The 26848-nt window shown below is 48.7% G+C and overlaps 11 protein-coding genes and 1 non-coding gene across 12 annotated transcripts; 6 read left to right on the top strand and 6 right to left on the bottom strand.

Moving 5' to 3' along the window:
- Window positions 1-1111: 1111 nt before the first annotated feature.
- Window positions 1112-1852, top strand: LOZ57_006356 (uncharacterized protein; the record flags this gene model as incomplete). Its single annotated transcript, XM_049255375.1, has 1 exon — window positions 1112-1852. One exon carries the CDS (start codon window positions 1112-1114, stop codon window positions 1850-1852), a length of 741 nt encoding a protein of 246 aa, XP_049105668.1.
- A 544-nt stretch (window positions 1853-2396) lies between these two features.
- Window positions 2397-3409, top strand: FMP32 (Protein fmp32, mitochondrial; the record flags this gene model as incomplete). Its single annotated transcript, XM_049255374.1, has 3 exons — window positions 2397-2925; window positions 2989-3322; window positions 3388-3409. 3 exons carry the CDS (start codon window positions 2397-2399, stop codon window positions 3407-3409), a joined length of 885 nt encoding a protein of 294 aa, XP_049105667.1.
- A 303-nt stretch (window positions 3410-3712) lies between these two features.
- On the bottom strand, window positions 3713-4477 carry LOZ57_006354 (uncharacterized protein; the record flags this gene model as incomplete). The annotated part of the gene is made up of 1 exon (XM_049255373.1): window positions 3713-4477. One exon carries the CDS (start codon window positions 4475-4477, stop codon window positions 3713-3715), a length of 765 nt encoding a protein of 254 aa, XP_049105666.1.
- Window positions 4478-4630: 153 nt separating this feature from the next.
- LOZ57_006353 lies at window positions 4631-4722 on the bottom strand. The gene has a single exon. It is a non-coding gene; the product is annotated as a tRNA-Arg (tRNA).
- A 226-nt stretch (window positions 4723-4948) lies between these two features.
- On the top strand, window positions 4949-9533 carry LOZ57_006352 (uncharacterized protein; the record flags this gene model as incomplete). Its single annotated transcript, XM_049255372.1, has 5 exons — window positions 4949-4982; window positions 5039-5211; window positions 5271-8409; window positions 8464-8921; window positions 8979-9533. The coding sequence occupies 5 exons, from the start codon at window positions 4949-4951 to the stop codon at window positions 9531-9533; spliced, it is 4359 nt and encodes a 1452-aa protein (XP_049105665.1).
- Window positions 9534-10269: 736 nt separating this feature from the next.
- EIS1 (Eisosome assembly protein) lies at window positions 10270-12671 on the top strand (the record flags this gene model as incomplete). The annotated part of the gene is made up of 4 exons (XM_049255371.1): window positions 10270-10336; window positions 10396-10485; window positions 10543-11910; window positions 11959-12671. The coding sequence occupies 4 exons, from the start codon at window positions 10270-10272 to the stop codon at window positions 12669-12671; spliced, it is 2238 nt and encodes a 745-aa protein (XP_049105664.1).
- A 1024-nt stretch (window positions 12672-13695) lies between these two features.
- On the bottom strand, window positions 13696-16757 carry LOZ57_006350 (uncharacterized protein; the record flags this gene model as incomplete). The annotated part of the gene is made up of 5 exons (XM_049255370.1): window positions 13696-15284; window positions 15340-16239; window positions 16299-16446; window positions 16507-16624; window positions 16723-16757. 5 exons carry the CDS (start codon window positions 16755-16757, stop codon window positions 13696-13698), a joined length of 2790 nt encoding a protein of 929 aa, XP_049105663.1.
- Window positions 16758-17791: 1034 nt separating this feature from the next.
- On the bottom strand, window positions 17792-18243 carry LOZ57_006349 (uncharacterized protein; the record flags this gene model as incomplete). Its single annotated transcript, XM_049255369.1, has 2 exons — window positions 17792-18202; window positions 18238-18243. The coding sequence occupies 2 exons, from the start codon at window positions 18241-18243 to the stop codon at window positions 17792-17794; spliced, it is 417 nt and encodes a 138-aa protein (XP_049105662.1).
- Window positions 18244-19656: 1413 nt separating this feature from the next.
- On the bottom strand, window positions 19657-21166 carry CDC43 (geranylgeranyl transferase type-1 subunit beta; the record flags this gene model as incomplete). The annotated part of the gene is made up of 5 exons (XM_049255368.1): window positions 19657-19796; window positions 19848-19956; window positions 20009-20403; window positions 20469-20514; window positions 20576-21166. The coding sequence occupies 5 exons, from the start codon at window positions 21164-21166 to the stop codon at window positions 19657-19659; spliced, it is 1281 nt and encodes a 426-aa protein (XP_049105661.1).
- Window positions 21167-21426: 260 nt separating this feature from the next.
- On the top strand, window positions 21427-22133 carry LOZ57_006347 (uncharacterized protein; the record flags this gene model as incomplete). The annotated part of the gene is made up of 2 exons (XM_049255367.1): window positions 21427-21561; window positions 21627-22133. 2 exons carry the CDS (start codon window positions 21427-21429, stop codon window positions 22131-22133), a joined length of 642 nt encoding a protein of 213 aa, XP_049105660.1.
- An 829-nt stretch (window positions 22134-22962) lies between these two features.
- On the bottom strand, window positions 22963-23629 carry LOZ57_006346 (uncharacterized protein; the record flags this gene model as incomplete). Its single annotated transcript, XM_049255366.1, has 3 exons — window positions 22963-23255; window positions 23331-23460; window positions 23549-23629. The coding sequence occupies 3 exons, from the start codon at window positions 23627-23629 to the stop codon at window positions 22963-22965; spliced, it is 504 nt and encodes a 167-aa protein (XP_049105659.1).
- A 562-nt stretch (window positions 23630-24191) lies between these two features.
- Window positions 24192-26286, top strand: LOZ57_006345 (uncharacterized protein; the record flags this gene model as incomplete). The annotated part of the gene is made up of 7 exons (XM_049255365.1): window positions 24192-24237; window positions 24294-24433; window positions 24508-24897; window positions 24952-25470; window positions 25522-25930; window positions 25984-26151; window positions 26216-26286. The coding sequence occupies 7 exons, from the start codon at window positions 24192-24194 to the stop codon at window positions 26284-26286; spliced, it is 1743 nt and encodes a 580-aa protein (XP_049105658.1).
- Window positions 26287-26848: the final 562 nt, after the last annotated feature.

The raw sequence follows: 26848 nt of genomic DNA, 5'->3' as shown, positions 1-26848 counted from the left end.
TTTGATAGATATACACTAGGCGCAAGCTTGTTGCAATTACTTGTGATAAAGGAGATAATGAGGTATAAAGGTTCCTATTATGTACAAGATTTCCAGATTGCAGGTACTCCCTACCTCTGCTATAGTTTGCAGTATTTTTGTCGCTTACAACGGATGCTCGAGGCGTTATGTGTCTCCAATACCCACAAGCTGTTTAACTACAGCTGTAATGTAATGCCAACGGATATTTTTTGAAATACTGGAATTTTCAGCAAGAATGGAAGCTCAAATAGCAATGTTTGATATTTCTCTCTAACCTAATACCACAGACAGCGGCAAACTGTGATTTGATTTTCGCGGGAAATTCAACTGGACTACCCTATTTTCACTCAGATGTTTACATGTACGAGCTATTTACTGTAACATCGAGCATCCAATTTGAATCAAAAACCTAACGAATCGCCCAGTTATGCGATAGGGGTTGGGCCTAGACGTATGGTCTTGAGATTATTAAGTATAATAATACTACGATATGAAAGTGGATTGCTATTTACTTAAAAAGCTATATCCGAAGCTCGTCTTCTATCATGAGAATTTAGCTCATGTGAATTCATTTCTGGTATCATGCACACTGGTACAATGCGTGCCATCATCCTTTGGAAACTATATCCTGTTTGCAAAAAATTGTGACTACAAATCATTGATTGGTGAGAAGCGTTTGACCCATCCTAATCTTTCTTATACAGTTGCACCATCGCAGCAACCTATATAAGAGTGCTCTTCCCAGCCAAACTGCAGTCCTAACCATCAATTCAGAGAACTTTCACTGCTTTATTCTTACATTCTCTTTTCTAACCTGCCTTTGAGCTTCTCATTGCTAAACAAATCTGTCACCATGATTCCTTCCGTGCCCCTTTTGCTTATTGCCTCTTTGTTCTCCCTCCCATATTGCAATGCAATTCCCCAGGCTGAGGCGTGAACTCAGCCAGCGGATGTGTATACAGTGGTTTCATCATCCTCGGAATTGGATGCTCTCGACAAATTGAGCGGTAGCTTCCAGCGACGAGCCGCTGTTTCTACGGACGAGTATACCGTCGTCAACTCGTCTCCCGAGTTGGATGCCCTCGACAAGATGAGCGGGAACACTCGACGACAGGCTGCTATTGCCAACAAAACGGAGACTCGACTTCAGTCGTTGCGAAGAGTTATCCTATCCAGCAAGATTGGAACCTCGGGCCATCCGTTCTCCGAATCCGACCCTATTGTTACGGGACTTGGTAAATGCAAAAGTGGGAAAAACCCTATCGGGTGCAGCGCGCGGGCACTGATGTATTTGCGTCATGACCTTGTTAGTATTACGGATGCTTTGGTTTTCACCGACGTCAGGGTCGAAGAAGCCCGGGTTAACCAAGACGAGACCGAGAAAATTACATTGGCGATCACAAAATCGACTGCTATTGCAAGAACAGCGTCGAGCGGCTGGAGTATTACGGCTAAACTCGCTGTGAAAGCCGGTGATGGCTCCGGTGAGGTCACAGTGGGATACACCAACACCAAGACAGAAACAATCACCGATACCAGAACAATCACAGACACTCTCGCCTGTGGCCCGCGAAAGCGATGCAGCTGGGAAACCCACACCTTCCGAGCCAAGGTCAGGGGCAAGTGCGAGAAAACAGCATTGGCGGGATGTAGTAGGGGAAAACAAGACATGTGTCGCAGCACCGGGTGGGACAAGGCATGCCAGAAGCATCGCGAATTTGCTGCTAAAGAATGCATTAACGGCCTTGTTGATTGCGAGGTTGAATTCGCGCTCTTGGCTGCCGACGGCAAGCCCCTACAAGAACTCGTTTGGAACCCTCAGCCAATCTAGATGAGGGATAAGGGAAACGCGCATTGGCAGTGGCTTTGTGGTCTTCGAGGGGCGGAAGCTTGGCCTATATGAAGTAGACTGAGAATTACTTTCACTATTTGATACTGTTAAGATAGTTTGTTAGTCAATTAAAAAAGTTACACATAACTAACTGTTGCCAGCTTTCCTGCTTGCATCATTGAGTCTTATACTCCGCACTCCGTACTTTGTAGGGAAAAGGGCTCTAAGAAACCTTCCGTTAGTGTTTATAACGTAACCACTTAGCTAGTACGGAGTACCATAACTACCTAATGACCTATGGTACCCGTGATGTTGCCAAGCCTTCTAGTCTGTTCAAGCGGTGTAGAGTACTCCGTACAAAGTTTCACATCAACTAACTACGGCGTACCTAGAGTACTACATTAGGTACTCGGTACGGAGTACTCCGCACTCACCAGTAGCCTAGTTCTATAAGGCTTCGAGTTTAATTTCCTTTATAGACGATACTCCAGAAGCTGTGAGGTCCTCAATTTTGACAGTTAGAACCGAACAGTTCAGGTTTACTATGGCAACATCTAAGCCCGTGGCCCAGTTTTCCCTCGCCCACGCCGCTCCCTCCCGCCACCCTCCTTGTCTATTCTTCGGACCTAGCGCTACGCATCAACCGTCCAGGCGCCCATTCCTCCCCGCTGGTGCCCGGCGACCATCACCCGTGGATGGTTTCTATTCCCCTATCCATGCGCAACCATTGCCTGCGATCTTTCGCCCTGCCCACGCCTCCATTTCACCTCCCTACGTTCTCCGGCATGCCACCTCTACTACTCCATTCCCTACCGCGCGCCGGGAACTCGAAGCCAGGTCTGCTCCAATTCGACATAACGGAGTGTATGCTTCAGCCTTCAAACCCGCACGCCGCGAATTTCATGTATCGTCGACGCAGCAGAAGGACCATAGGTTTGATACGCTGAAGCTGGTTCAGAGGTTGAAGAGTGAGGGTTTCAGTGAAGAGCAGGCTGTGGCGCTTATGAGAGTGCTCAATGATGTTATCGAAGAGTCGATACGAAATCTAACGAGAACGATGGTGTTGAGAGAAGGTAGGCCCGTCTGCTTATTTCTACGTTTTATATGGCCGAGAATCACGGCTAACTCACGCACAGATGCCGAAAGATCTGCGTATACACAGAAAGTTGACTTTGCCAAACTCCGCTCCGAGTTGCTAAATTCTGACTCCACAGAGGCTCAGCTAACTCGATCTTCGCATGATCGAATTGCGGGAGATTTAGCTAAGCTTAATTCCCGTCTTCGCGATGAAATCACTCGCACACAAGCTTCTGTGCGATTGGATCTTAATCTTGAAAAGGGCAGGATCCGCGAAGAGGCAAATGGGCAGGAAATGAGAATAAAAGAAACTGAAACGAGAATCGAACAAGAGGTTGCTGGGCTAAGAGAGAGGGTAGAAGCTGTTAAATTTTCTACCTTGCAATGGCTGATGTATGTGTTTCTATTCGCTACAGATTTTTCCCTTATTTATTCTACCATGATATCTTTATCTACAGGGTTACTAACATGTCTACTTAATACAGGGGAGTTTGCACAGGCACAGCGGCCCTGATATTGGGTGCTTGGCGCCTATTAATGTAACTGAGGCCTGCCTCAAATGTTGTCTTGCCCTTTTAACCCGAGTCTCTGGCGGCCGGTGTGTTTATCGTCTATATCTTCGCTTTGCATAGGATTTACGCATTCTGGCTTCTTGCATTTGGCGTGTTATTGTGCAATCGGTATTAGACAACACTTCTTTGAAAGCTAGATTTGCTGCAAAGCAAAATGACTCAACACTCCATCCGGCTATTTACACCGCAGTCCCGGTGTCTGTTTGGATCGTCATAAGTAGCCATTCGGCACCAAACCAGTGAATATATCACTGTGTTCTTTCTCCAACTGGTGCACAGAATTCTCTGTTCGGGCACGAATCATTACTTCTGAGCCGTCGTAACGGAGTAATAGGTCTGGACCATGGGTATACCACGAAAACGTGCATTGTGACTCGGTGTGATATTGTGGGAACGGAAGTCTTTTGAACCGCCGCTCTAGCTCTAACCTGTCGCATTCCTCAAAGCTGGTATATGTGAGAGAAGTGGGATCATGCATGGCTTCAGATAGCACGAGTTCAACGAGAGCTTCGGAGAAGGAGGAAGCCCATTGGTGCCACTGGTCAGCTTGCTCGTCTGACATGGTAAGGCACATGAAAACAGGCGGATCGGCGCACAAAACGGGAACCTGTATACCCCAAACGGCCGCGCCTTGGTTTTCCGTACGAAATACAAGATATTTGTTTGTTTTGTGGGGGTTTTCTTGTTTATCAATGTAAAGCTTTTCTGGCGGCAAGAAAGTATCTTGATTCGAGGTGAGATCTGGCCGATGGCCTAGCAGTTCGTAGGCCGCTTTTAGTGACGCCGGCAGTGTGACACCCAATCTTTGCTCCGCTACTACAATCCGATCTTGATGAAGCATTGTTGACGGCGGAGACAAGTCTGCAATCGGGATTGAAAGGGCCCGGTGTTCCGCAAACTCGCGGAGAAACTCCCATCTGGCGGCAGTGCTGGTTTTGCATGCAACGAGCGAAGCGTGAACATCTAAGTGGGGCATTGTCGGAGGGAGAAATAGATTTGAAAGCTCGGTGATAAGAGTACAGTTTCAATGATCATAGCTGTGTGGGTGCTACTAGCGGCCGCTGAAGACGACATTGTGGGTTGGGCGTGGTCCCCTCTAAAAAAAATGTTAGGGCGCCGAAAAAGAGTCCGACCGACGCAGGATTCGAACCTGCAATCTTCTCCATATTCCAGAACCTCGATTCACCGGAAAGAGACGCCTTACCATTAGGCCAGCCGGCCACGGATCTAGCACGATTCCGTCACGTTCACCTTCTGAGTCAAAACAAACCATTACCCAGCCGTCACTTAATCAGTTAGTTTAATAGTTAGTTAACTAGTTACTCCGTACTCCGTATATACTCCGTTTAGCCCCTCGAAATGTTCTTTGCAGTTCATGTAACTACTTCATCCGTTGGCCACCTAGCCACGTCTGCGTGTATTCCAAGCGACGCTTGGTTCAAGTGACATGTCGACATTTGCATGCGAGGCGACAATTCCGGGTAGCTAACTAGCCAACTACTCATCTTCCTTCCCGTGCGCGCTGATTAATTGATAGGGCCTGTTCCAGAGGAGCTTCACTCCCTATTTGTCAAGTATGACGAGCAACACACTGAAGAACGCCCTGTTAAAAGAAGAAAAGTTAAAAGCGTCAGAGCGTTCAGCAATATTGAAGCGTCGGAAGAGCTCCTTTCCAATTTCCTGACCCTATTTCGCGTGGATCTTCAAGTTGTAAGAGGGCATGCCGTACCTAGCTGTACCTACCCTGCTTGCTAATCCACACCTGGCAGACTTTTCGCGAACTATCGACTTCGTGTACTGGGCTAGACTATGTATTAGCACCAATTCCAGTGCTGATAGCCACTCGAAAAGACCGTACGACCGGCAACGTAACTACGGAAATCCAATCTGCAAATTCTTGCATTTCTTTGGAAAGCTTTGATTTGAAAGCGTGCTGTTCGGCCTTCAGATATCTCCGCAATTTTCCTTCTGTGTACGGCACAGGCAAGAAAACCGTTACCTGTTCACAATGCCTTTTCCGTCGCGATGCAGACAACGAATTGGCTTTTCACCTTGTTTTTAGAGCTTTCTGGAGAGACTGTCCTCCAAGTATCGACATATTGTGTAGGCCTGGACATAAGAAGGCTTTTGATGAGTTCTTTGCTTACCAGCTATCCCATACCCCGAGCGATAACTTTTCCTCTCGGGTGCCTTCTGACCGCAAAGCTCAGCAATGGGCTCCCCGTGATTTCTACAACAATGTTCATGTTCCCAAAAAAGATATTGATTTATCACTAATCCGTGGGTATCAATCCTTGAACTACCGGCTGTATCCATTCCAACGGAGGGCCGTAGGGTGGTTATTGGAAAGAGAGGGCGTGGAAGCTCTTGCTGACGGCACGCTGCATTTACTTACCCGAGAGCAACCTTTACCACTATCTTTCGCTCGGTGTACAGATGCTGACGGTCGCCGCTGTTTTGTCAGTCATCTATATCACGCTGCCGTTTCCGATATCTCGCAGTGGTCGTTTTCAAAGCAGCTGAAGGGTGGTATACTTGCTGAGGAAATGGGCCTTGGGAAAACGGTGGAATTATTGACACTCATTTGTTTGCATCGACGCCCAGAATCTGATATCCAACGACCTAGCTACGACGGGGGTCCTGTCAGATCAGGAGCAAGCTTGATTGTGACACCCTCTTCTATATTAGAGCAGTGGAGGCAGGAAATTTCGAGACATCTTTCAGATATCCAAGTCATGTATTACCCGGGTATGCAACACAGCCGAAAGACAGATGGCACCTTGATTCAGCAACTCGCTTCTCAAGACATAGTTCTTACGACCTACAATGCACTTCAAAGAGATTTACACTTTGCACAGGATCCTCCTGATCGTGCCTTGCGAAACCGGAAAAGACTTCCGCGCCGGAAATCCCCATTAGTTCAAATATCGTGGTGGCGAGTATGTATAGACGAGGCCCAGATGGTTGAAAGCGGAGTAACTAATGCGGCGAAAGTGGCTCTTCTGATTCCGCGATGCAATGCCTGGGCCGTCACTGGCACACCATTGCGAAAAGACATGAAGGACTTATTTGGTCTTCTTCGCTTTCTACAGTGTGAACCCTTCTCTTCTTCTCTTGATGCCTGGACTCGCCTCTACGAAGATTCCCGGCCCTACTTTAAAACCCTAATCCAGACGCTTGTCATGCGTCACAATAAAAGTCAGGTATGTGATGAGCTGCATCTACCTCGCCAACAACGTATTGTTATCACCATACCGTTTACTGCAGTCGAGGAGCAGCATTATGAGCAGCTTTTCAAACAAATGTGTGAGGAGTGCGGCATCAGGCAAGAAGAGTACCAGAATGGTGTCCTAGAGTCGAATGTATACTCCATAAGGACCATTGAAAAAATGAGGTCATGGCTGAATAGGCTCCGCCAGGCCTGCCTTCATCCTGAAATAACGACCGTTTCTGGAAAACGGGCATTTGGTAGCGGCCCTCTCCGGTCGGTTGCCGACGTGCTAGAAGTTATGATTGATCAAAATGACATGCAAATACGCTCCGAGGAACGAAGACTTCTTTTACTTCAAATTCGACGGGGTCAGTTGCAAGAAAATGCGGAAAATCCTAAAGCCGCCCTTGAAATATGGAAGGCGTCGTTGTCCTCAGCACAAAACATCGTCGCAGATTGCAGGGATCAACTTGCTGAAGTTCTTAAGAATTCCCAGGATGAGAGTGGTGATAGTTTGTCTGATGAAGATGAGGAAGCGGACGACGCAGAAAAGAGTCGTATTGCTTCTTATCAACAACGACTTCGATCCGCACTGGAAATTGAACATATCAGCACTTTCTTCATCGCCAGTGCATATTATCAAATTAAATCAAATCTTGACCTAACATCGTGTGATTCCAAAGAGTTTATGACACTGGAAAGGCTGGAAGAACAGAACTATGAAGCAGCAAAGCTGATCAGGAAGGAAATGCTGGCAGAGACGAGCCACAGGGTCAACAAAAGGCTTAATGTAATCAGAGAAAAAGCTGAGAGGAAGGCCTTTATTCAAATTCCCTATCTTACGGCTGACCTACGCCCTGGTGGCATAGAAAGCCGGCGGGTATTAGAGCGGCTCGAGAATTTTTCCGATGTCGTAAATCGACATGCGACCACACTACAAAAATGGAGAACTCACATGGTTCAGCTGATTTTACGCCCACTGGTTGACGAAGAGGATGGTACGAATCTGCAAGGTGATGAGTATGAATCTTCGACAAAAGTTCAGGAGGAAATGTATGTTTATATGGAGGCCGTTCGGGCAATGGTAGCGGACTATCATGATGCTATTACAGGTCAGACAAGTGCCTTGGTTACCCACGAAATGACACAAGCTATTGAGAAAGCTAGGATAGGTGGAGGGCCTTCTCCGAGGCTGTTCATCTCCTTAATGGGTTGTTGCAAGGACTTGAAGCCCCCGAAAGAGCTTGGTTCTTTACGAGGGATACTAAATGAACTTCGAACATTAGTGACATCCTTAGAATGGCAAGAGAGTGGCGGTAGTGCTCGCGCTAGATCTGAACTTACCATCATCGAAGGAATTACCAAATCTGTGAGCACAATGTTTTCCACACACTCAAAAGTAGCGAGCCAGCTAGAAAAGGAGATTATTTTGTTCCAAAATGTGACAAACCGGAGGCTGGAATACTATCGACACCTTCAACAAATTTCTGACACAGTAGCTCCCTACAATGAGGAATCCAAGGGCATGCCATTGGATAAAGCGCAGTTTAACTCGAACATACAGGCTGAGGATAAATTAAAGACCAGTATATCTGGACTGAAGTCTAAACGTCGATATCTAATTCATTTGCGTGACGAAACTAATGGGGATGAAAGTTCTAGGATTTGTATTATTTGCCAGAGTTCTTTCGAAATAGGTATGTTTCGCAAGTGGTGAATTTGGGTCTAGCTAACTGGGGCTCTTTCTGTAGGGGTTCTTACTGTATGTGGTCATAAATATTGTAAAGAATGCCTACACCTTTGGTGGCGTCAACATAGGACCTGCCCTGCATGCAAACATCGTCTGGCGCGAAATGAACTGCATCAAATTACATACAAACCTTCCGAACTGCTCATCCAAGAAGAAAAAACCCCAGGACAAGATGAATCCGGGCATTCTATGAAGAATGCTATCTACTCGGATATAAAACGCGATGACTTGAAAGAAATAAAAAACATTGAGCTGAGCGGCTCTTTTGGCACTAAAATAGACACACTTTCTCGCCATCTTATCTGGCTACGACAGCATGACCCTGGCGCCAAATCCATCGTATTTTCTCAATACAAGTCATTTCTAGGAATTTTGGCCAGCGCCTTCAGCCGTTTTAAGATTGAATATAGTAGCATTGATAGTCCGAATGGCATCGAGCTGTTCAAAAAAAAGCCATCTGTACGTTTAAATCTATGGTTACTAGAAGAAACGGATTGCCTACTAATGATAAGCCAGGTCGAATGCTTTCTTTTGCATGCCAAGGCACATTCATCAGGCCTGAACCTCCTAAACGCAACACATGTGTTTCTCTGTGAACCGTTGATTAATACTGCAATCGAGCTTCAGGCGATTGCTCGAGTTCACAGAATTGGTCAACACCGCGAAACCACTGTCTGGATGTATCTCATATCCGGCACTGTAGAGGAGTCTATTTATCAAATTTCAGTCTCTCGCCGCCTTGCCCATATTGTGGAGAAGCAGAAGAAACCGAACGCAAACAACCTTTCCCAACGGCCTAACACCAACCTAGACCCGCCTAGTCTTACAGAGAACATTCTTGATGCTGCAAACTCCCTTGAGATGCAAGAAGTTGCATTGGGAACATTATTGGGAGGAGCTACGGAGGGGGAAAGGGTCAGGGATAGCGACTTATACCAATGTTTATTTGGAAAAACTGGGAGAGCTAGCGGCGCTATGGCTGAGAGCGTACGCTTGGGGGTAGACCGGATGCTTAGAGCCGATGCTGCTGAGGAGAGAAGGAATGCCACCAACCCTCAAAACATAGTATAATGTTACAGTAGTAAATTGGAATTAAATTCACTTATTCGAGCTTGAACGGTAACTACGACGTTCGGAAAATTTGATTAAACTGTGCTCTGTATGTATTGTTACTATTTCCCCTAATATCCATATTCTGAAAGGAGGGCCTAAGCAGCTATGCATGTACAGCACAAGATGAACAGCTAAGATTGACTTTCTTACAATTTGTCTTTTGTGTCAATCAAGCAAGACAAGCATCTTCGGGACTTTGCTGACATAATTACCTTTCGTTGATTAAACGAAAGCGAAGACTTAACACTAATAATAGGAGGGTTGAAGAGTAGATCATTCACATGATATGTTCTTGTCCGACTCTGAATAGAGGCCCATGTGAGCTTTCTGCTGGTCGTTTTATGCACTGCGTAGTTAGCCATGACTTTTATTTGGGGTCCAATCTTCCCTTTCGAAGCCGAATCGCCTGGTTGTAGTCTTGTTTGTCTTGTTTGCTGACTGTTGTCGGGGTACGGATATATATTCATCCGGACCCTCTAGGCCGCCACCGTCATGCAGGGTCGTTGCTTGGCTGGACCTCGAACGAACGTCCGGCGACGTCATTCCCAGAAACGGGCCAGCGAAACTCTCCCACAACTCGCCTGGACGCCCCTCCAAGCTTCGTGCCTTGCGCTCTCTCAAACATGACCTGCCACACTTGCAATGTGTCAGACACCTATCTATGTCCGCATGATTCACGTCTACATCGAATATCATGTCTAACGGCCCCCCAAATCTGCCCAGTACTAATCCAGTACCGCTGAAACGAGAGTTAGGTCATGGTCAGAGCGTTGCTCTAGTTAGTTAACTATATGTGTATTCGTGGCTAATATTGCGTCAGCTTCCTCCACCGCATACTATGTGACTAGAACCACCCACCGGCTGAGAACGGATAAGACTGACAGTCGGGCCCCAGCTGCACGTTCACAAGGTAACTGAAACTGAAATGTAGAATCAATATAAGGGTGTCGCGGCTGATTTTTGTTAGCGGAGAAACCTGCCTATCCCCACAAAACCCATGGAGCTCCCCTGAATAATAAAAACCCCCTTTATATGAATGACCAGGATTTCGCCTTCAAAGGAGCCATGGCGAGCATTCGCCACCGACCACAAACCCAGCCTATAATAGCGGACAATTTGATCACCCCGAATGAGGCCAAGCTGAGTAAGGCGGGTTCAAAAGCGGCTTTGCAGACAGCTCATAACCATACTGGAACGTTTGAAACTAAGGCGACAATGGCTAAGAAACTACTGGCAAACGACCAAGGGGCAAGGAAGGCTGCGACTGGGGCTATGGTGGTCACCCAAAAGGCTGAACCAAGAGCACTTCAGGATGAACTTCCAGACTTGTCCCAGGCGCTGCCCGCAGCATTTGCTAGTCAAAGGGCAGTTAAAGAAGAGCAAGTTGTAACCGGTCATGGAGAACCCCAGTTCGATCCTGTAAAAATCCATCAAGTTGCGATGATTAGAACCCAACAAAGTTTAGCCTCTTCATTGCCATTTCGGGGAACACAAGATGAAGCCACAAAAAAGGGAGTACAGAAGGCGGCTGCTTTGACGATGGCAAAACAATTGTATCCGACCGCACCTCCTGCAGAAACGCCCGCTGAACTTGAAGCTTCAGAGCACCCTGGCTTCCTTGGACAACAGATGTTACCGTTAGAATCAAGACGCCGGGAGGTCGATCTAATGTCTGAAGCACAGAAAAGAGTGTCTCTACGCCTAGCTAAAATGGATGACGAGCAAAGGTTATCCAGGATGTACCAAAACCCTCGGCCTTCTTCTAGGCCTGCTTCGATCGCTTCCTCGAGAGGACGTCGGCTATCAAGCGGGGATGCAGAGACTAGCAGCTTTACACGTGGAAGCATTTCGCGAAGAGGGTTTGCAAGACATTCGTTGCGAATGACTAATGGTTCACATACTGTGAATGGTATTAATGATATGCATGACAATACATATGCACCTGAAGAAGATGCGGTTATGAAAATGGCTCGCAAAAGGGCGGATAATACATTGGATATCATTGATCAGAATTTGTATATGCGAACAGGACGGCCGTCTCCAGCGGTACTGCGCGAATGGGAACGCAAAGCAAACGAGCGAGCAATGGCCATAAGGGCCCCACCGACATCAACTTTTATTTCCCCAGCTGGGACAAAGCTTGAAGATAATCCGAACGTGCAGGCCCTGGCTCGAACCACTCTGCAACCAACCCTGGATGCGATTGACCGCGGGGTTGATCGGAAGAAGTCAGAGACATTCACAAAGAAAATTGACTCAGCCCGGGAGAAGGAGCATCGGAAGACGCTAAAGCAGAGAGAGATTGAAACGAAGAAGGTGCACCAAAAACTACTACGTAAGTTGTTCCGGTTCCATATCATCTCTTCCTACTGATTATTCATAGGGATTGTAAGAAAAGAAGCCAGTGGGGGATGGAAGCAGCCTAGGATGACAGATGTTGACGGTGCCAAAAGAAAGCGCCGAAGTGAGGCGGAGGAAGCTCTATCTCTCGAAGAAAAGAGGACTCAGAAGACAGCTGGCGAACAAGCAGCGATGAACGGCAGTGCTAAAGCACATCCAACCCTCCAACCCAGTGTAGTCTCTGACACTTCCGGGGAGCCATCCCGCGCCGGTGACTTTCCTGAGACGCCTGCTCAAGTGGAGAGGGATGTAGCGCAGCCAACAGGACAAAATGCTACGGCTACCCAACACCCAGTGGTGCCCGCAGCATCCGCTGCAGCACCGCTTGCAGAAGACTCAGTACACCAGGAGGAACCCCGTCAGGCTGGCGAAGGAATGGGAGGCATAGTTCGCCAATGGAGCACCTCAAACGATGGCGAATCACTCGGGCGTGGGAAACAAAAACAACCCATTTCCTCGAAACGCTCGTCCGAGCGCTTCAGCTTCAGGGGCTTTTTTGGTCGGTCTGCGCCAGCGGATACAGGGAAACAAGGATCATTTGAAGTTCAAAAGCGCACGGAAGTCTTAGCTGCCGCCGAGGAGGCGGAAGCTGGGCCTTCGAGTGCACCGGTCTCAGTTGATCATCCAGTGCCAATGGAGGCGACGCCCCAATCAAAAACAGCTCCGCGTGGCTCAAGATTTCAAGAGGACCTGTAACATGTAAAAAATTCAGGTCGGGTGGAAGTGTTAGTTTGGCATTCTGTCCATTTTTTTTATCGTTCTCGGATTTTGATATTTGCATTTACCTGCTTGTGCTGGAAGTGGTGAATCTCGGTTTGTTCGTGGCGTATAATAAATATGTTGAAGGATTGCCTCGGAGTTGAATAGCTCCTCCTTCCGGGCAAACTCGGTAACTAATTGTTTGGGTATTTGTGTCTGACAATTCTATCTCCATTAATTGATTCTCCGCCGTTCAAAATTCCGTTGCTTGCCACAGCACATGGAATGGAAGTATTGCCCTACTCGTCCACAACAACCATCAATTCACTTGCCTGTACTCCGTAGAGCTGTTATCATCCTTTTTATACCATGATGTGTTATAACCAATCACTGCGGGCCTAAGGATATCTCATATTGGGAGGTGTATTTGTGAATAAAGCTTTGTTGACACATCTTGTACTCTGTATGAAGCCCAGAATCGTTTGAAAGAGAAGAATCGACTCGGTTTTCTCCGGACCTTTGAAAAATTCAGTGAACTTACTACCTTCACAGTTGCTTGTTTGTATTTACGCTGACCAAATTGAAATCCCGATTCTTTGGTTCTCACGGGCTAGTCCAAATAATTCTTCTTATCGGGGGATGCCGCACACAGAAAGCAACTTGTATAAACACCACGAAATCTGTGGGATGGGAGTAAAACTACATACAGGAGAAAGAAACCGGAGGCAGTGATGAAGGCTTGGGCCATGCGTAGGGGCACTTGATAAAGGAAAACATCACTAACAAAAGAAATTCATTTCATAGCAGAAGACAGAAGGTGAGTCTATGATGTTATTTCACAAAAGGGGGGTAAAGTGAACCAAAAGAAAATGGTCAGATTTGACGCGTTTCATATGCCAAATGACGGTTAGATACCGGAGAGATAGAATATCTAGAGTATAAGAACGTAGTACCAAAGGGTATAAAAAAGCCAGGCAGCAGTGATTCCAAAGTCATCTAATCTTAGTAATTCTCCCAGAAATTACGATTTTTTGGGACTTCCAGGAGCGGCGTCCAGTGATTTATCCGCAGTTGAAACGTTCGGTTGCTCAGCTGTTACAGCACCCGTTAGAGGGCCAGGCTTCGTAGATTCTAGCAAAGAGGATGAGCGTGGAGGTCGAAAAGGGTCAGAGTCAGAGTGGAAAACGGAAGGGCAGGAAGAGGAAAATTCAGACGGCTCTGCGAATTCTGCAGCAGGAAGAAGTTGGGGCTCCGCAGAGTTTACACCGCGGATGGCGGAGCTCAATCCTGGAGCGCTGGGACCAAATGTGTCGGGAACAGGGGAAGATCGGGAAGAAACGATATCTAGCGACGAACGGGCACAAACAAAAGTTGGGCTTTTCTCGTCAACAGGGCTGAAACCATCAATCTCGTCAACATCCTCATCCTCAAACACATGGTCTTCAAAGCATTCGTCTTCCTCTTCAATAATTTGACTTTTTCTGGAGCCAAGAGATGGGTCGTTAGACGCGGCAGGAAATAATGCTTCTTTCCTTCTCAACAGTGCAGGGGTTGTGGATCCGCTGACAGAAGTCATGGAGGTATTTAGTAACGGGCCTTTGAATGCAGATCGCTTTCGTCGAGCAAACACAAGACTTGACGACGGCGAGGACATGATGGGGGTTGGAGAGGGCTCGTTAAAGGAGGTATTTAGAGCACTGTTACCGTGGCTTGCGTTATGGATGTTTCGGACGAGGCGAATGTTATTAGGGAAACGGGTGGATGCGCTAGGCGTTGTCGGCAGGACTTTGATAGAAGTATGAGGTGATCGGGAAACAGCTAAAGCTTTAATTGAACTACCAGTTGGCGTGGAAGCTGTGTCCATGCTGTTGGAAGATACCGAGGAGGTTTTGGAGTGAGAATGTGCGTGGTGAATGGTGCGAATAGATGAAACAGAAGAAGATGTCGATTTCCGCCCTCTCAGACCGGCTGACGAGCGACGATAAGAATTGGCTGGTGTCAGCGGTGAGGGTGATAAGGAGTTTCGATGCCGTGAAGAGCTGTTGTTGGGGTGTCGGGGTGGCTGGGTAATTGAGGAAGGACGCACAGCTCCGGGATATGAAGCATTACTTGGTGCCAGGCTACTTGCAGTGGATACTCGCTTTGCCTGGGGAGGTGTTTGTTGACCAGGCTTGTTACTTGAGCTAGTAGGAGTTGATAAATTTGGTTTCGAAGCATTTTTGCTCTTTCCCGGACTGTTGAGAAACTTGAGAGACACGCTTGGATGTCCGAAAGACTTCGGATGGGGAGATTTGGCTCGTTTCGTAGACTCTACAAGCCAATGCTTGAGAGATGCAAGTTGGCTTAAAATAGGATATTGACGTCGCCGAGAGCCAGGGCGTTTTAATATGCCGTGAGGGCGCATCAAGTCCGGTTGCGATGCGCTAAGATGGAGAGTACTCCCGCGAGAAACACGTCTTTCCTTCGGCGGGGGTATGGGTCGAGTACGAGAAGAACTAAGGGAGCGAATGGAACCGTCTTTTTCGATAGGAGGCGGAGGAATACTTTCGCACGGAGAGGTGACAACGCCCCCTTCAGGAAGTTTGGGGAGATCGGGTATTAAAAGCTGGGCTACAAAAATATAAAGATTCAGCTTAGAAGCCCAAAAAGATATCGAGACACTTACGCGTTGGTATGCTGCGTCTGTTGGGCCTCCCTCTGCTGCGAAGAGGTTCGGAACTGTGGCCTTCTTCATCAACCTCAACAAGAGCAGCGGAAATCCGCTCCAGACGGCTGCTGGCCGCGCTGAGTCGCCGGAGGTTCTTTGCTTCAGCTTCCCGCTCCCGGCGTTTCCTTTCCCTCCGCTTCTCTTTTCTTTCCTCTTTCTCTATCAGCAGAGCCCACCATCCAGCGAGCGCGTCGCAACGCTGGGCCAGTACATTCTCCACAACCTGGTCAGTGTTGACGCCTGCACTTCGCATCCGCTCTAGGGTAGTCTTTTCCAATGGTGTGGAAAATAATTCCGGCCGCGATAGCTTCAAAATGGCTTGTTGCTGGGGAGCATGATCCGCTAAGAACGGGTGAGCTAGGACGTCGCTGATGCTGGGTCTGAGAAGCGGCCGCTTTGACAATAGTGAGCCAATTAATGATTTTGCATCTTCAGGGAAGCGGTCGTTATATTTCGGCTCTTCAGTGAGAATTCTCGTCTTTGTTATTTGATCATTATCGTCATCGAATGGGAGCTCCCCAGCAACCAGGGCATATAGGATGATACCCAAGCTCCAAACATCAACTTTTTCTCCAGCATACTTTTCGCCTTTTAGCATTTCTGGTGCGCTGTAGCAAATTGTGCCACAAAACGTCTGGAGGTAGCTGGCTTTGCCCTCATATTCCCTGGTGAAACCGAAATCGCATAGTTTCACATTTTCATGTTTATCCAGCAGAATGTTTTCCAGCTTGAGGTCTCGGTGTACACAGGATTTACTATGCACATACGCCACAGCGCCGACTAGCTGTGTAAATATCTTTTGCGCTTTTTCAATGGGCATTGGCCCGTTGCGAAGAAGGTAATTGTATAGCTCATCGCCTACAGACCCACAACTCAGTATGTGTACGAGCGGTAGCCGCAATCGACTCAGTACGCACCAGGACAGTATTCCAAAACCAACCAGACCAATTTCTCCGTGACAATTATCTCATAGAGGCGGGCAATATGTGGATGAATGAATTGCCGATGGTGATGTATCTCACGGGCCAGATTGGAGTCATCTCGACTTGAGGACTTGAGCACAACCTATCAATAGACAAATATTAATTCCTTATTATTGACTTCGCAACCCAGACAAATTCGCACCTTAGAACCGTTTGTGAGCTTGTGGGAGGCGAGGTAGACTTTGCCGAACGAGCCCTTGCCAATGAGTCTCCCTAGATTATAGTTCCCCACATTGCGCAGGTCTTTCGACGAGAATTCCCTAAAATTAAGTTGTCCGTCAATAGGGGCCGACTCCCAAAAAAAAACACCAACGTTGCGCACAACGATGCCGGAAAGGGGGAGATGGGTTAGGCGTACTCGAGAAGCTCATTGTAGGAATTTATCAGCTGCATAAGATAGCTACCAGTCAGTCGTCCATCAACCGTCACAACGCCGGTAAAATAAAGCACGAGGGAAGAAACGCCCGTTTGCCTGGCAGGGGGTCAAACAGGCATTGCAACCAACCTTTTCCTTATGAAGCTGCGACTCGGCCTTGAGTTTAGACGGCGGCATGTGTTGCTCGACGAGGGCAGAGCAATCATGAATTCTACCCACTCGAAATGATCCACGATGGTGTCGTGACAGGTTTCGGGACGTTCCATTCAGGATAAGAGTAGTTACGGGAAAGGGGGAGAATTGCGTCTGGGACAAGCTTGTGCTGGATTCGAATCCCTGTTCCCAGCCGCGGACGATGACGATTGACGAGCGGGGGGGGGGGGGGTGGAAGAGCAAGCTAATGGCGGAGAGGAGAGACTGGCTGCAAAAGACAAAATTCAGGCAGCGTCGCGGTAGAGGCGATAGGATGGGATCTAGCAGCGAGATGAAGGGTTGCGTGGAGTTGACGGGTTCTCGAAACGCTATTTTAGAGGCGACGACGGCCACGACGACGACGACGACAAGAACCAACGCCACCGCCGCCGTGCCCGTGCCCAGCGCCGAAGAGGCTCGCCGGCCTTCTTTTTCGAACTTCAAGCCTGTACGGAGTAGCTTGTGATGCTTCGACTGCATAGGCTGGCGGCAGACGCCACGACTCCCGTCAGGCACGGCAGGTCGGGCCTGGCTGGTGATGACGCCTGTAACTCGATCGAGCCGCTCGCGCAAATAAATATTATTGACTAACTTTTCGCATGGCGTCTACTCCGTACGCTTCGCGACAGCTGAGGAATAAATACATGGTGGGGACTGGGATCCAAACCCCAAATATCATAAGCGGGTTCAATTAAGCCTGAGCGGCCGTAAGGATTCCATTATCGATGTTACTACATGCCAATTATGTGCAAATACATTTAATTTCCTCCAAACTCGTTCCCACAAATGCTCACAAAGTATATTATTATAAAAAGGGGTATGTTTGGACAAGATGGGATTTTTTGCTTCCTCAGATTGTTCACAGAACCATAGCCAACATGCCAAATGCACCGGCTAAGATACCTCCCTCCAATTTGCCCGCCGCATTCCGGGTTTGTGCGGGCGGACTGGCCGGCGAGCTGGATGGAATACTCGGTTGGATGGCAGATGGAGGCAATGGTGTGGTGCCGGGGAAATCGTTACTCTCGCTGCTCGTTGGGGATAGTTGAATAGATGTCCGAGTGGACGAAGATCTTGAGCTGGAAGTGCGGACCGAAGTCGAGTTACGGTCGTCGGGTACAGCGGGCGCAGTAGTGGTAGCGGATGGAGGGGATGCAGTCAGCTTGACAGTGGCGCCGCATTCGGCCAGGGATTTGCTCGAGGGACAGCAGCCGGCATCTGTGCAGTAGTACCCAGCAGGGCAGTACTCTTCAAGGCAATTAGATCTGTGCTATGCTCCGTTGGAGATAATAGGTTGACACTTACTTCCATTGCGGCAGCAGGTCTCTCCCTTAGTGGGATTGTAGCAATGCGGGAAGGCACCGCATTCTGTGTATCCTGGACCACACGATCTCTCGCAAGTATAGGGCCGCTTTATCTCTTTGCAGTACTCGATCTGTCGGTTTTGTAGTACAGCCAATGCTTCCTCGGGGGTATGGCTTCCGGCTTGGAGGGTTGTGGCAGCCGCTGCAACACCAGAGAAGAGGATTAAGGAAGAGAGAAGCATTTTGCTCTTGGTTCTAATTGGAGATTGTGTATAATAAGGAAAGCGGCGGCACTAGGAAGGGTTGCTGGGAGAGGGAATGTTTGGCTTGAGGAAAAGCACTGCAAACCGGGCGAGATGGTGGCTCGTATAAATAGGTCCGCCATCACGATCTCTCTTCTTTTTTTTCCCTGCCGCCTCTCCGCAAGCCTCGTTTTCCAAAAACAGGTATGCCCCCTCCGCCAGCCTGGCGGTGCGGCTTAAAGATTTTCTGTAATTGGCACATAAAAATACGCCGTGCATTAGGTTCAGGCATTATTTTAGCTTCTGTTTCTTTGCACCCAGTGGAATTCCGGTTCAGTGTGATCGTAGCTCACTTAGCGTTAGGAAACACGACGGAAACACATAGTACTCCATAAGGAGTATCCACCCTAAATTTGCCTTCCGCATTCTTTTTGAGGCGCGGGCGGCTTGGGGATCAAACTGTCCGTATTCTGAGGAAGGCCATGCAGTGTTTTTCCAGACAGAGGGGGCAAGTAGCCGGACCTTGTGGGCACGAGGCTCCGCGATGCCGGAGCGATATGTCACCCAAGTATAAGCTTGCCCAGCTGGGATACGGGCGCCGTGCAGCAGCGAGCGCTTGAGCCTTGTGCTAGCGCGGTCTGGGCGGGCGCTGGTCGCAGTGACGAACAGAACGTCGCCGGCCAATTGCTGCGGCGCAAAAGCGAGTGCTGGGGCTGGGCGGCGTGGAAGTAACGGGCCCCTGTCCCAGCAGTGCCCAAGCTGCGGCTTGCAGCCTAACGCGTGGCATTACTCCGGGCCCATCCTGCTGCCACAAACGAGTCTCCACGTCCATCTCATTTCCCGTGTTGCTGATTTAGGCTCGTTTAAGCATTTCGGGGCGAAGCCTCGAGACCTGTTCCCTTGGTTTAAATCGGGCGAATCGGTGTGCGTTACTGCGTACTTGTGTACTCCCTTTCACCCTATATGCACGGGCTAGACATCAAAAACCCGATCTGGAGGATTTCCGTGGATTTCAAAATAAATTCAAGTGCAAAATACCGTCGAGAAAGACCAAAACAAGGGTCCAGCAGGGGTATACAGGGGCCACAAGTTGACTTCCCCCACGCAATCCGACCATCAAAGCTACCACGGCCAAAGGGCGTTGCAGGTATTGAAACGCTCCCGTTTCTGCAAGAGGCTTACTGGCCCTTCCACCACGGTAACGATTCGAGATGCTGTCGCGCACGTTTACTGGTACAAAAAGCCGGATCAATTCGATCGATTTCTGGCTCACCCAACAACGATAAGCTCGCTAACCCGAGATACGAATGCAGGACATCTAAAAACCAATTGTCAGAACCAGGTGTGTCTTGGAGAGTCTTTTACACACCAGGTAACTCGCCGACGCCTTTTCCAAAACCGCCGACCAAATGCTGCGTTTTCTCCAGGAGATATTTTTTGCATGCTTCGGCGTCTATCACGTTTACGCGGTGTAACAACTGCTCGAGATCTCAGCTTTGCAACAGAAAAACGCGTCAGGACATGATTTACCGCCAGCGACCCAGTAACCCAGAAACAGTAGCAGGTGTCTGAGATTTTGTTAGTTCGCCCATTGAAGCCTGCGCAGCTTTGTTGCTCTATCGGCCATTGAGAAGCTTCTGGGAGAAAGGGCAAAAGATGTATTTGCTCGTCTGTTGACTCGTCGGGCGAAAATGACTTCACAGGCTGCTTCACATCGTCAACATGGTCATCATCATCTGTTTCGTTATCATCGTATAAGAGATTGGTTTGGCGAAATACCAGCCATCGCACAAGTGACTCAAATTTTTCGTCACCCAGCTCACCTGCATCTATTACCCTTGAGGAAGTGTAACATCTATTATCTAGATTTTCTTCAGGGTGGTCAAGAAAGTGTAATGCACCAAGCCCACAGTACGTTAGTCCAGCTGGAGGAAAGACAGATGTCAGCTAGAAATCCAGTATTGAGCATCTAGAGAATGCTTGGGCATACCATGAGATTCTAGCCCTGGCGCCTGCGCAAATCCACCGTCGTACGTCTTTTTTGACAATTGTCAATATGAAATTCATAGTCCATTGGGGTTTAAAACTCCTCCTTACCTGAGATGCACAAACAAATGACCTCAACTTCCAAGAATCAATATCATCGACTGCCAAAAGGTTTGGGTTCCTTCCTCGCAGAATATATCTGATCCCAGCCGCGCAGCAGCAAAACCGTAGATCTCTACCACCTGCGATCTCTCCGTTTGGCCCTAGGACTTCGCCAAAGCTCCCGTCGGCCCGCTGCATTGTCTGAAGCCAGTTCAAGCAGTCTTCTCTCTTCACGCGTGCCAAATCATCGCCCAGGATCAGTAGCGTGACCAGAGCAAAGAAAGTCGCCGGTAAGTTAGCCGGATCCCAACATTCATTATTGCTTGTTCTTTTGGCATCCCCAAAATTGGTTCCCGTGAAGCCTCTGAATCCGCCCGAGTGCACCTGGCAATGATAGACCCAATCTATGTAACCTTGTCTTTCAGACGCGGAAAGGCCAGTGTGAAGGTAGCCAAGCAAGTCCAGGCCGGCGACAACGAAGAAAGCCAGCGTCATGCGGTTGGCATCATTGGGGGTATACTGGTGTGGGAGGAAGGTCTTGAGACAGCGCAGAAAGTATTTAATATGGCGGTCTTTCCAGAAGAACGGTGAGTCCGCCATGGCCAGCCTAGGTAGATTGCACTATCTCGTCTGCCTCGACCTTCTTCAATCGAGACGAGAAGCTTTGCGTGTGCCGCAGCGTCGACGCGGAGGCTATAGCCTATGCCAAGCCTCAGCTCGAAATCCCGAAGTTTCCCGCGCTCTGACGGAATAATCGGTTCATGATGTAAACACGCGAGGGAGAACGCAGGACACCAGGCCACCTTCAAGCTCTATCTCTTCGACTCTCTAGTTCAGGGCTAGGCCCTCTGAGGGTGGCCATGGGCCTCTCATCCCGAAGCTTCATTCAGCTTCACGCTCTTTTCCAATTCTCTCTTGCTGTCTATCTAACCTGGACCCCGGAAACCGTTGTTGATTCCGGCTTCATCTTCACCTTTCGAGATCAGCCGAGGATTGTGAGATCGCATTCTCCAGTGATGCTAGTGTCTATTGCAATTGTATCTCTAACACCGTTATTCAGGCGAACATCCCACCTTTCACCCCTCCCCGCTCGCCTTTCGCCTACTGCGGTGTCATTCTTCTCATATTCGCTTTGTTTGACCTGAGTCTTACACTGAACCTTCCCTCCATGAACCGCCTCCTTACCGTTGCCAGTTGTGTTCGCCGTGACCATAGAGAACCGGGTGGAGTTGAGCGACCAGACTCTGCCGATCAACAAAGGGGACAGAGGCGGGGCAGCGAGATCTCCCATGTTACTGCTGAAGTGATCAAGGTAGCATCTGAATTTTCCGCGCTATATCGCCATATATTCACATACCTTACCGTCTTGCGATTTTGTATCTATTTTATTGTTTCAGCGAAGATTTTCTCGTTGCCAGAGAGTGCGTGGGTGGGGAGAGCCAGGTCTGCAGCGCCTGGCGCCCCCAGCAACCCCACGGATATGATAACAATTGGCGATTTGAAATGGAAAATTATTCTAGGGTACGGATTTATGGAGGTGTCATTTTTTTCCTGGGTGAGATTTTAACCTCCGCCTACGTGTTGAAATGAGAGGCATACAGAGTACTTATCAATCTTGCTAGCTTTTTCATGCGCTCGACAATGAGCAGCGCTGCATTGAACGATGTCTGCAGGCCATAGTTTTGGGAAGTATGTGATTCCTTACCCTTAGATTACCAAGGCTCTGTTGTGCTATGTTCAAGCGTTGCAAAGGCACGCGCCTGTTGTCTGGTTTACTTTTGTCTGGACAAGTGATTTTGGCCACAAGCTCGGACCTGGAACGAGGTGTTTGGAATCAGATGGGCATGGTTGGGCCAACTCGTCATCATCGGCGAGGGCTAGATAGTCTCCAAATGGAATACTTCCAACCAAAGATCCTCCATTTGTCTACTTGCTCCTACAAACAAAAAAGCAGCGCATGTTTGTGCTTTCAATTTTCTCAAGAAGCACCGTGGTGTGCCTCGGTAAGATTCTAGGAGGGTTGTTTTCTTGTCAGAGAAATTTCAACGCGCGAACATAACAATTACCGAATTAGTCTGACATAGAAATGGTTTCCGGGGGCCCTGCTACATAGTAACATATGCACTCTGTAAGTGCTAGACTAAAATAATAGCATAGATAGAACGACGGCGACTAATAGGTATTTGAATTCACTTAAAAACAAGCTCAATCACATATCACAATCGACTCCATGAACATAAAAGGGATATTAGAAGGATAGGGGTATTAAAATAACATTATTAAATACAATATGATAATTATTGCTTCGAACGATTGTCAACCCGGTTAGCAACAACCAGGGAAATTTACGTTAGCTGCCAGTGAAACGCGGCCTGGTATAATTCCATTCACTCTAATTACGCGAGAGCCACGAGCAAGCCAGCAATGGCAGCGATAGCACCGCCGTTGGCATTGTTGGAGACAGCAGCATTGGAGGTGGATGATGGCCTCGGGGAGCTACTGGCGGCCGCGGTGCTCAAGGCAGAGGATGACGCAGAGCCGGAGGTGGCGCTAGTAGAGCGGCTTGCGGTGGGGGAAGAGGAAGAAGAAGATGAGCCACTTGGGGTAGGCGCGGTGGAACAGACGGCACTCTGGGGAAGATTGGTGACGCCAGCAGTGCCGCAGATACCGTTGGCGAACTTGATAGTGGCTAGAATGAGGTGTTAGCTATATTGAGGGGAAAGGGTCGGAGGAACGTTGGATGCATTGTAGAGGGGTTCGTTACCTTCCTGCTCGGATGTTGAGCATTTCTGAGCAACACAGCAAGTAATGGCATCAAGGAACGAGGTGGCCGAGCAGATGCACTTCACGTCGATGCCGCAGTTCTTGGGAATGGAATTGGTGGCACAATCTTGCTATGGGTCTTGTTAGTGGGATACGGTGCAGCGGGTTCCATGCCATGGCTACACAGCAGTGAGCAAACCATGGTCGAGGGCAACTCACAGCACACGCCGGAAGGCCAGGGAACTGGGCGGAGGCGAGGGCGACCAGGCTGGTCAGGGCAGCAGCGGTGATAAACTTCATGGCGATGGTGTGGCAAAGAAACAGCGAGAGCGAGCGTGAGATCGAAAGCGAGTGCTGGAGGCGTGGGTGATGTTTGGATGGACGTTGAGAGAAAGATGAGGACGAAGGTGACGAGCGAGCGAGGAAATGCGGAGGCGGACAAGGCTACGAGGCTGGGGTACGACGGTGAGCAGTGAGGAAACCCTAGCGCAGCCTGCGCGCAGGGGCGCCAGCCGCTCATGTTTGCTCACCACATGCATCGCGGCTCGATCGCCAGCTAGTTCGACTTGGCTTCATCTCGCGACCCGGCGATCAAAAAGTCGGGCAGCGCGACGGCGCTGGCCTCCTCCATCATGTGCTGCCGTGCTTCTGTTCCTTGCCCCAGCACGCCGCCTACGCTTCGTGTTTTCTGTGCTGTGCTCTGTGTGCTCTGCTCGCTGCCCCAGTAACCCCTCCCTCAGTCACGGAGTCCGTGTCATGCCACTTCTGGCCGCCGCATAACGGTTGTTCGATACGCTGCCACACCCTATCCTTCCGCTTGCCTCAGCCTCGGGCGCTGCGCCGACCTTATTCTTTTGCCACCATGGGTCTCGGTGTGCTTGAAGACCGAAAGCTCGTCAATGTGCCTGGTGCGGCCCGTTGTCCGTATTCGCCGGAAGTGTGCCACCGACTGACTTCATCGCAGGGACCACATACATTTTGGACGATGATAGCAGCCCCGTCAACCCGGACCGCGCAGAACTATCGGGCCTGAAATATGATCGCAGTGGCCCAGTGCCTATCATCCTGGTTCCCCAGCCCAGCGATGACCCAAACGATCCTTTGGTGCGTTGTCGAGCGCTCCCGGCTCTGCTCCTCATTTCGTGCGTACTCGATGTGCTAACCGGTTTTGCCGTTAGAATTGGCCGTTATGGCGTCGCGACCTGATTCTTGCCATTCTCTCTATTGTGTCTGTCATTTGCACGACCACGAGCCCTCTTATGGCCGCAAATACTGTCACGACCGCAGTGGAGTTTTCTCGAACCTTTACGGACATTGCCCTACTCACGGGATACCATCTGTGCGCCGTCGGCATTGCTGGTTTCCTTTTCGTGCCAACGGCGCGTATCTGGGGTAAACGCCATCTGTTCCTGCTGGGGAACGTCATCATAATCTTCAGCTCTGCCTGGGGTGGGGCCAGTGGGAAGAATTATAAGAGCCTTCTAGCTGCCCGCATCTTTCAGGGCATTGGCTTGGCTCCCTTCGAGGCACTGGTAAATGCCGCCGTGGGTGACCTCTACTATGTCCATGTATGTATCTGCCGAACGCATATTGACGACTCCCATTTCTAATGCGCCCTTTAGGAACGTGGGAAACGAATGGCCGTCTCTAACGTCGCCCTTTTCGGCGGCGCATTCCTTACCCCCGTCCTTGTCGGGAAAATTACGGCTTCACTGGGTTGGCAATGGACCTTCTATTTAGTCGCGATATTCTCTGGTCTCTGTCTGCCACTTGTTTACTTTTTCGTCCCTGAAATGGCCTTTCGACGGGCAAATCATCTGAACACGGATTTTGAGGGAGATTCTGAAAGAACTAATGTGACCCAGCCGATACCAGAGGCCGAGTTCCAATCGAATGGCGTTTCAGGCTGCTCGGGTAGTGGCGCAAGCGGAGAATCGCCGACAAACAGAAGCTCGGAATCCAACGAAAAAAGAGCAAGGGAGGTGACTGAAAATACAGACATGCCAATCGACCCATCCTCCATTCAAAAAATGTCGTTCTCGCAATCGCTACGTCTGTTCAATGGCCGAAAAACAGATGAGAATTTTTTCAAACTTCTTTTAAGGCCCTTGCCACTCTTCTTCCATCCAAGCATTCTCTGGGTGAGTAGAAGTCCATATTTCTAATACACCTCCATCTAATTCTGTGTTTAGGGATGTCTCATTCAAGGTGTGATAATTGGGTGGACTGTGTTCATAGGTGTCGTGCTTGCTGCATTGTTCCTGGGTCCACCACTGTGGTTCAATGAGGTGAAGACCGGCTATCTCTACACAGGTGCCTTCATCGGCTCGCTCCTTGGCCTTTTCCTCTCTGGGATTTTCACAGACTGGTCTGCCAAATTGATGATCCGCCTTAACAAAGGAAAATATGAGCCCGAGTTTCGACTAATCCTCGTCCTGCCCATGCTCATTTTTAGCTGTATGGGCTTGTATGGTTTCGGCATTGTCTCCCATAATATACCCAAATATGGATGGCTTGCTCCCGATATATTCTTTGCGTTGGTATTAATAGGAATGGTGATGGGTGCAGTCTCCAGCGCACTCTACCTGATCGATGCGCATCGTAAGTTCCCCCTTTCATATTTTTTTTTGTACATCATAGTCTAATGTGTGCAGGTCAAATCGCGGTCGAAGCATTTACTTGCCTTCTTGTCTTCAAGAATCTATTTTCTTTTGTTCTGACATACTTTGCCTATGACTGGGTTGTCCATGGCGGCCAAAAGAAAGTCTTCATCACTATCGCCACTATCCAAGCTGGCATTTGCCTGTTAACCATTCCCATGTGTAAGAGTCCCCTTTTCCAAGATCAAGACCGCTATGTACGCCTCATTTTGCTGACAATACCTAGACATATTTGGTAAACGCAACCGTTCGTTTTTCCACAGACATGATATCCTCAAAATGCTACATCTATGGTAGATTCCACAGACCATCCTCTGTTTAGTATCTGCATTCGGGACCTTTAACACTCTTCGTTTACCCAATCGATACTTCATGCTTTCGATTTCTGCATATTTTAATTTTCCATATGGACGAATACCTAGCGTCTTAATATTTTCTCGCCCCTGTTTAATATAATGTATCCCACATAATATGCCCTATTTTGTGACCAGACGAAAGAAGAAAGCGGATCATTAACTTCGGAGTGAAAAGGAGCTCTCACAAATACAGCCAGTGTGTGCCAACTTTAAATCCCATTGTTTCTTGTGAGTTTGCTTTCCCGTTTGAGAATAAAGCGGTGGCGTCTTTCGTCTTTCAGCATAATGAGACAGTCACACTGCTGGCCAATGGACCATAGGTGCCTTGCTCCCCTGTTTTGTTGGCTATCTGTTTACTTTTCTGTAAGAGTTGCTTACTGGTGGGTGGCCTGCTATTTTGTACATTTTACCGTGCTTTATTGCAATGTTACCTGTTTCTATAACCTAGAATAATGATTGTCTGAATGCCCTGGTAATGGCTTTCTGGAATATTCTATAGGTAT

The sequence above is a fragment of the Ophidiomyces ophidiicola genome (assembly GCF_022830035.1).
Source record: "Ophidiomyces ophidiicola strain CBS 122913 chromosome Unknown scaffold_40, whole genome shotgun sequence".
NCBI classification, from domain to species: domain Eukaryota; kingdom Fungi; phylum Ascomycota; class Eurotiomycetes; order Onygenales; family Onygenaceae; genus Ophidiomyces; species Ophidiomyces ophidiicola.
Note: the sequence above shows the minus strand (reverse complement) of the source record. Positions and strands in the feature narration are given on the sequence as shown.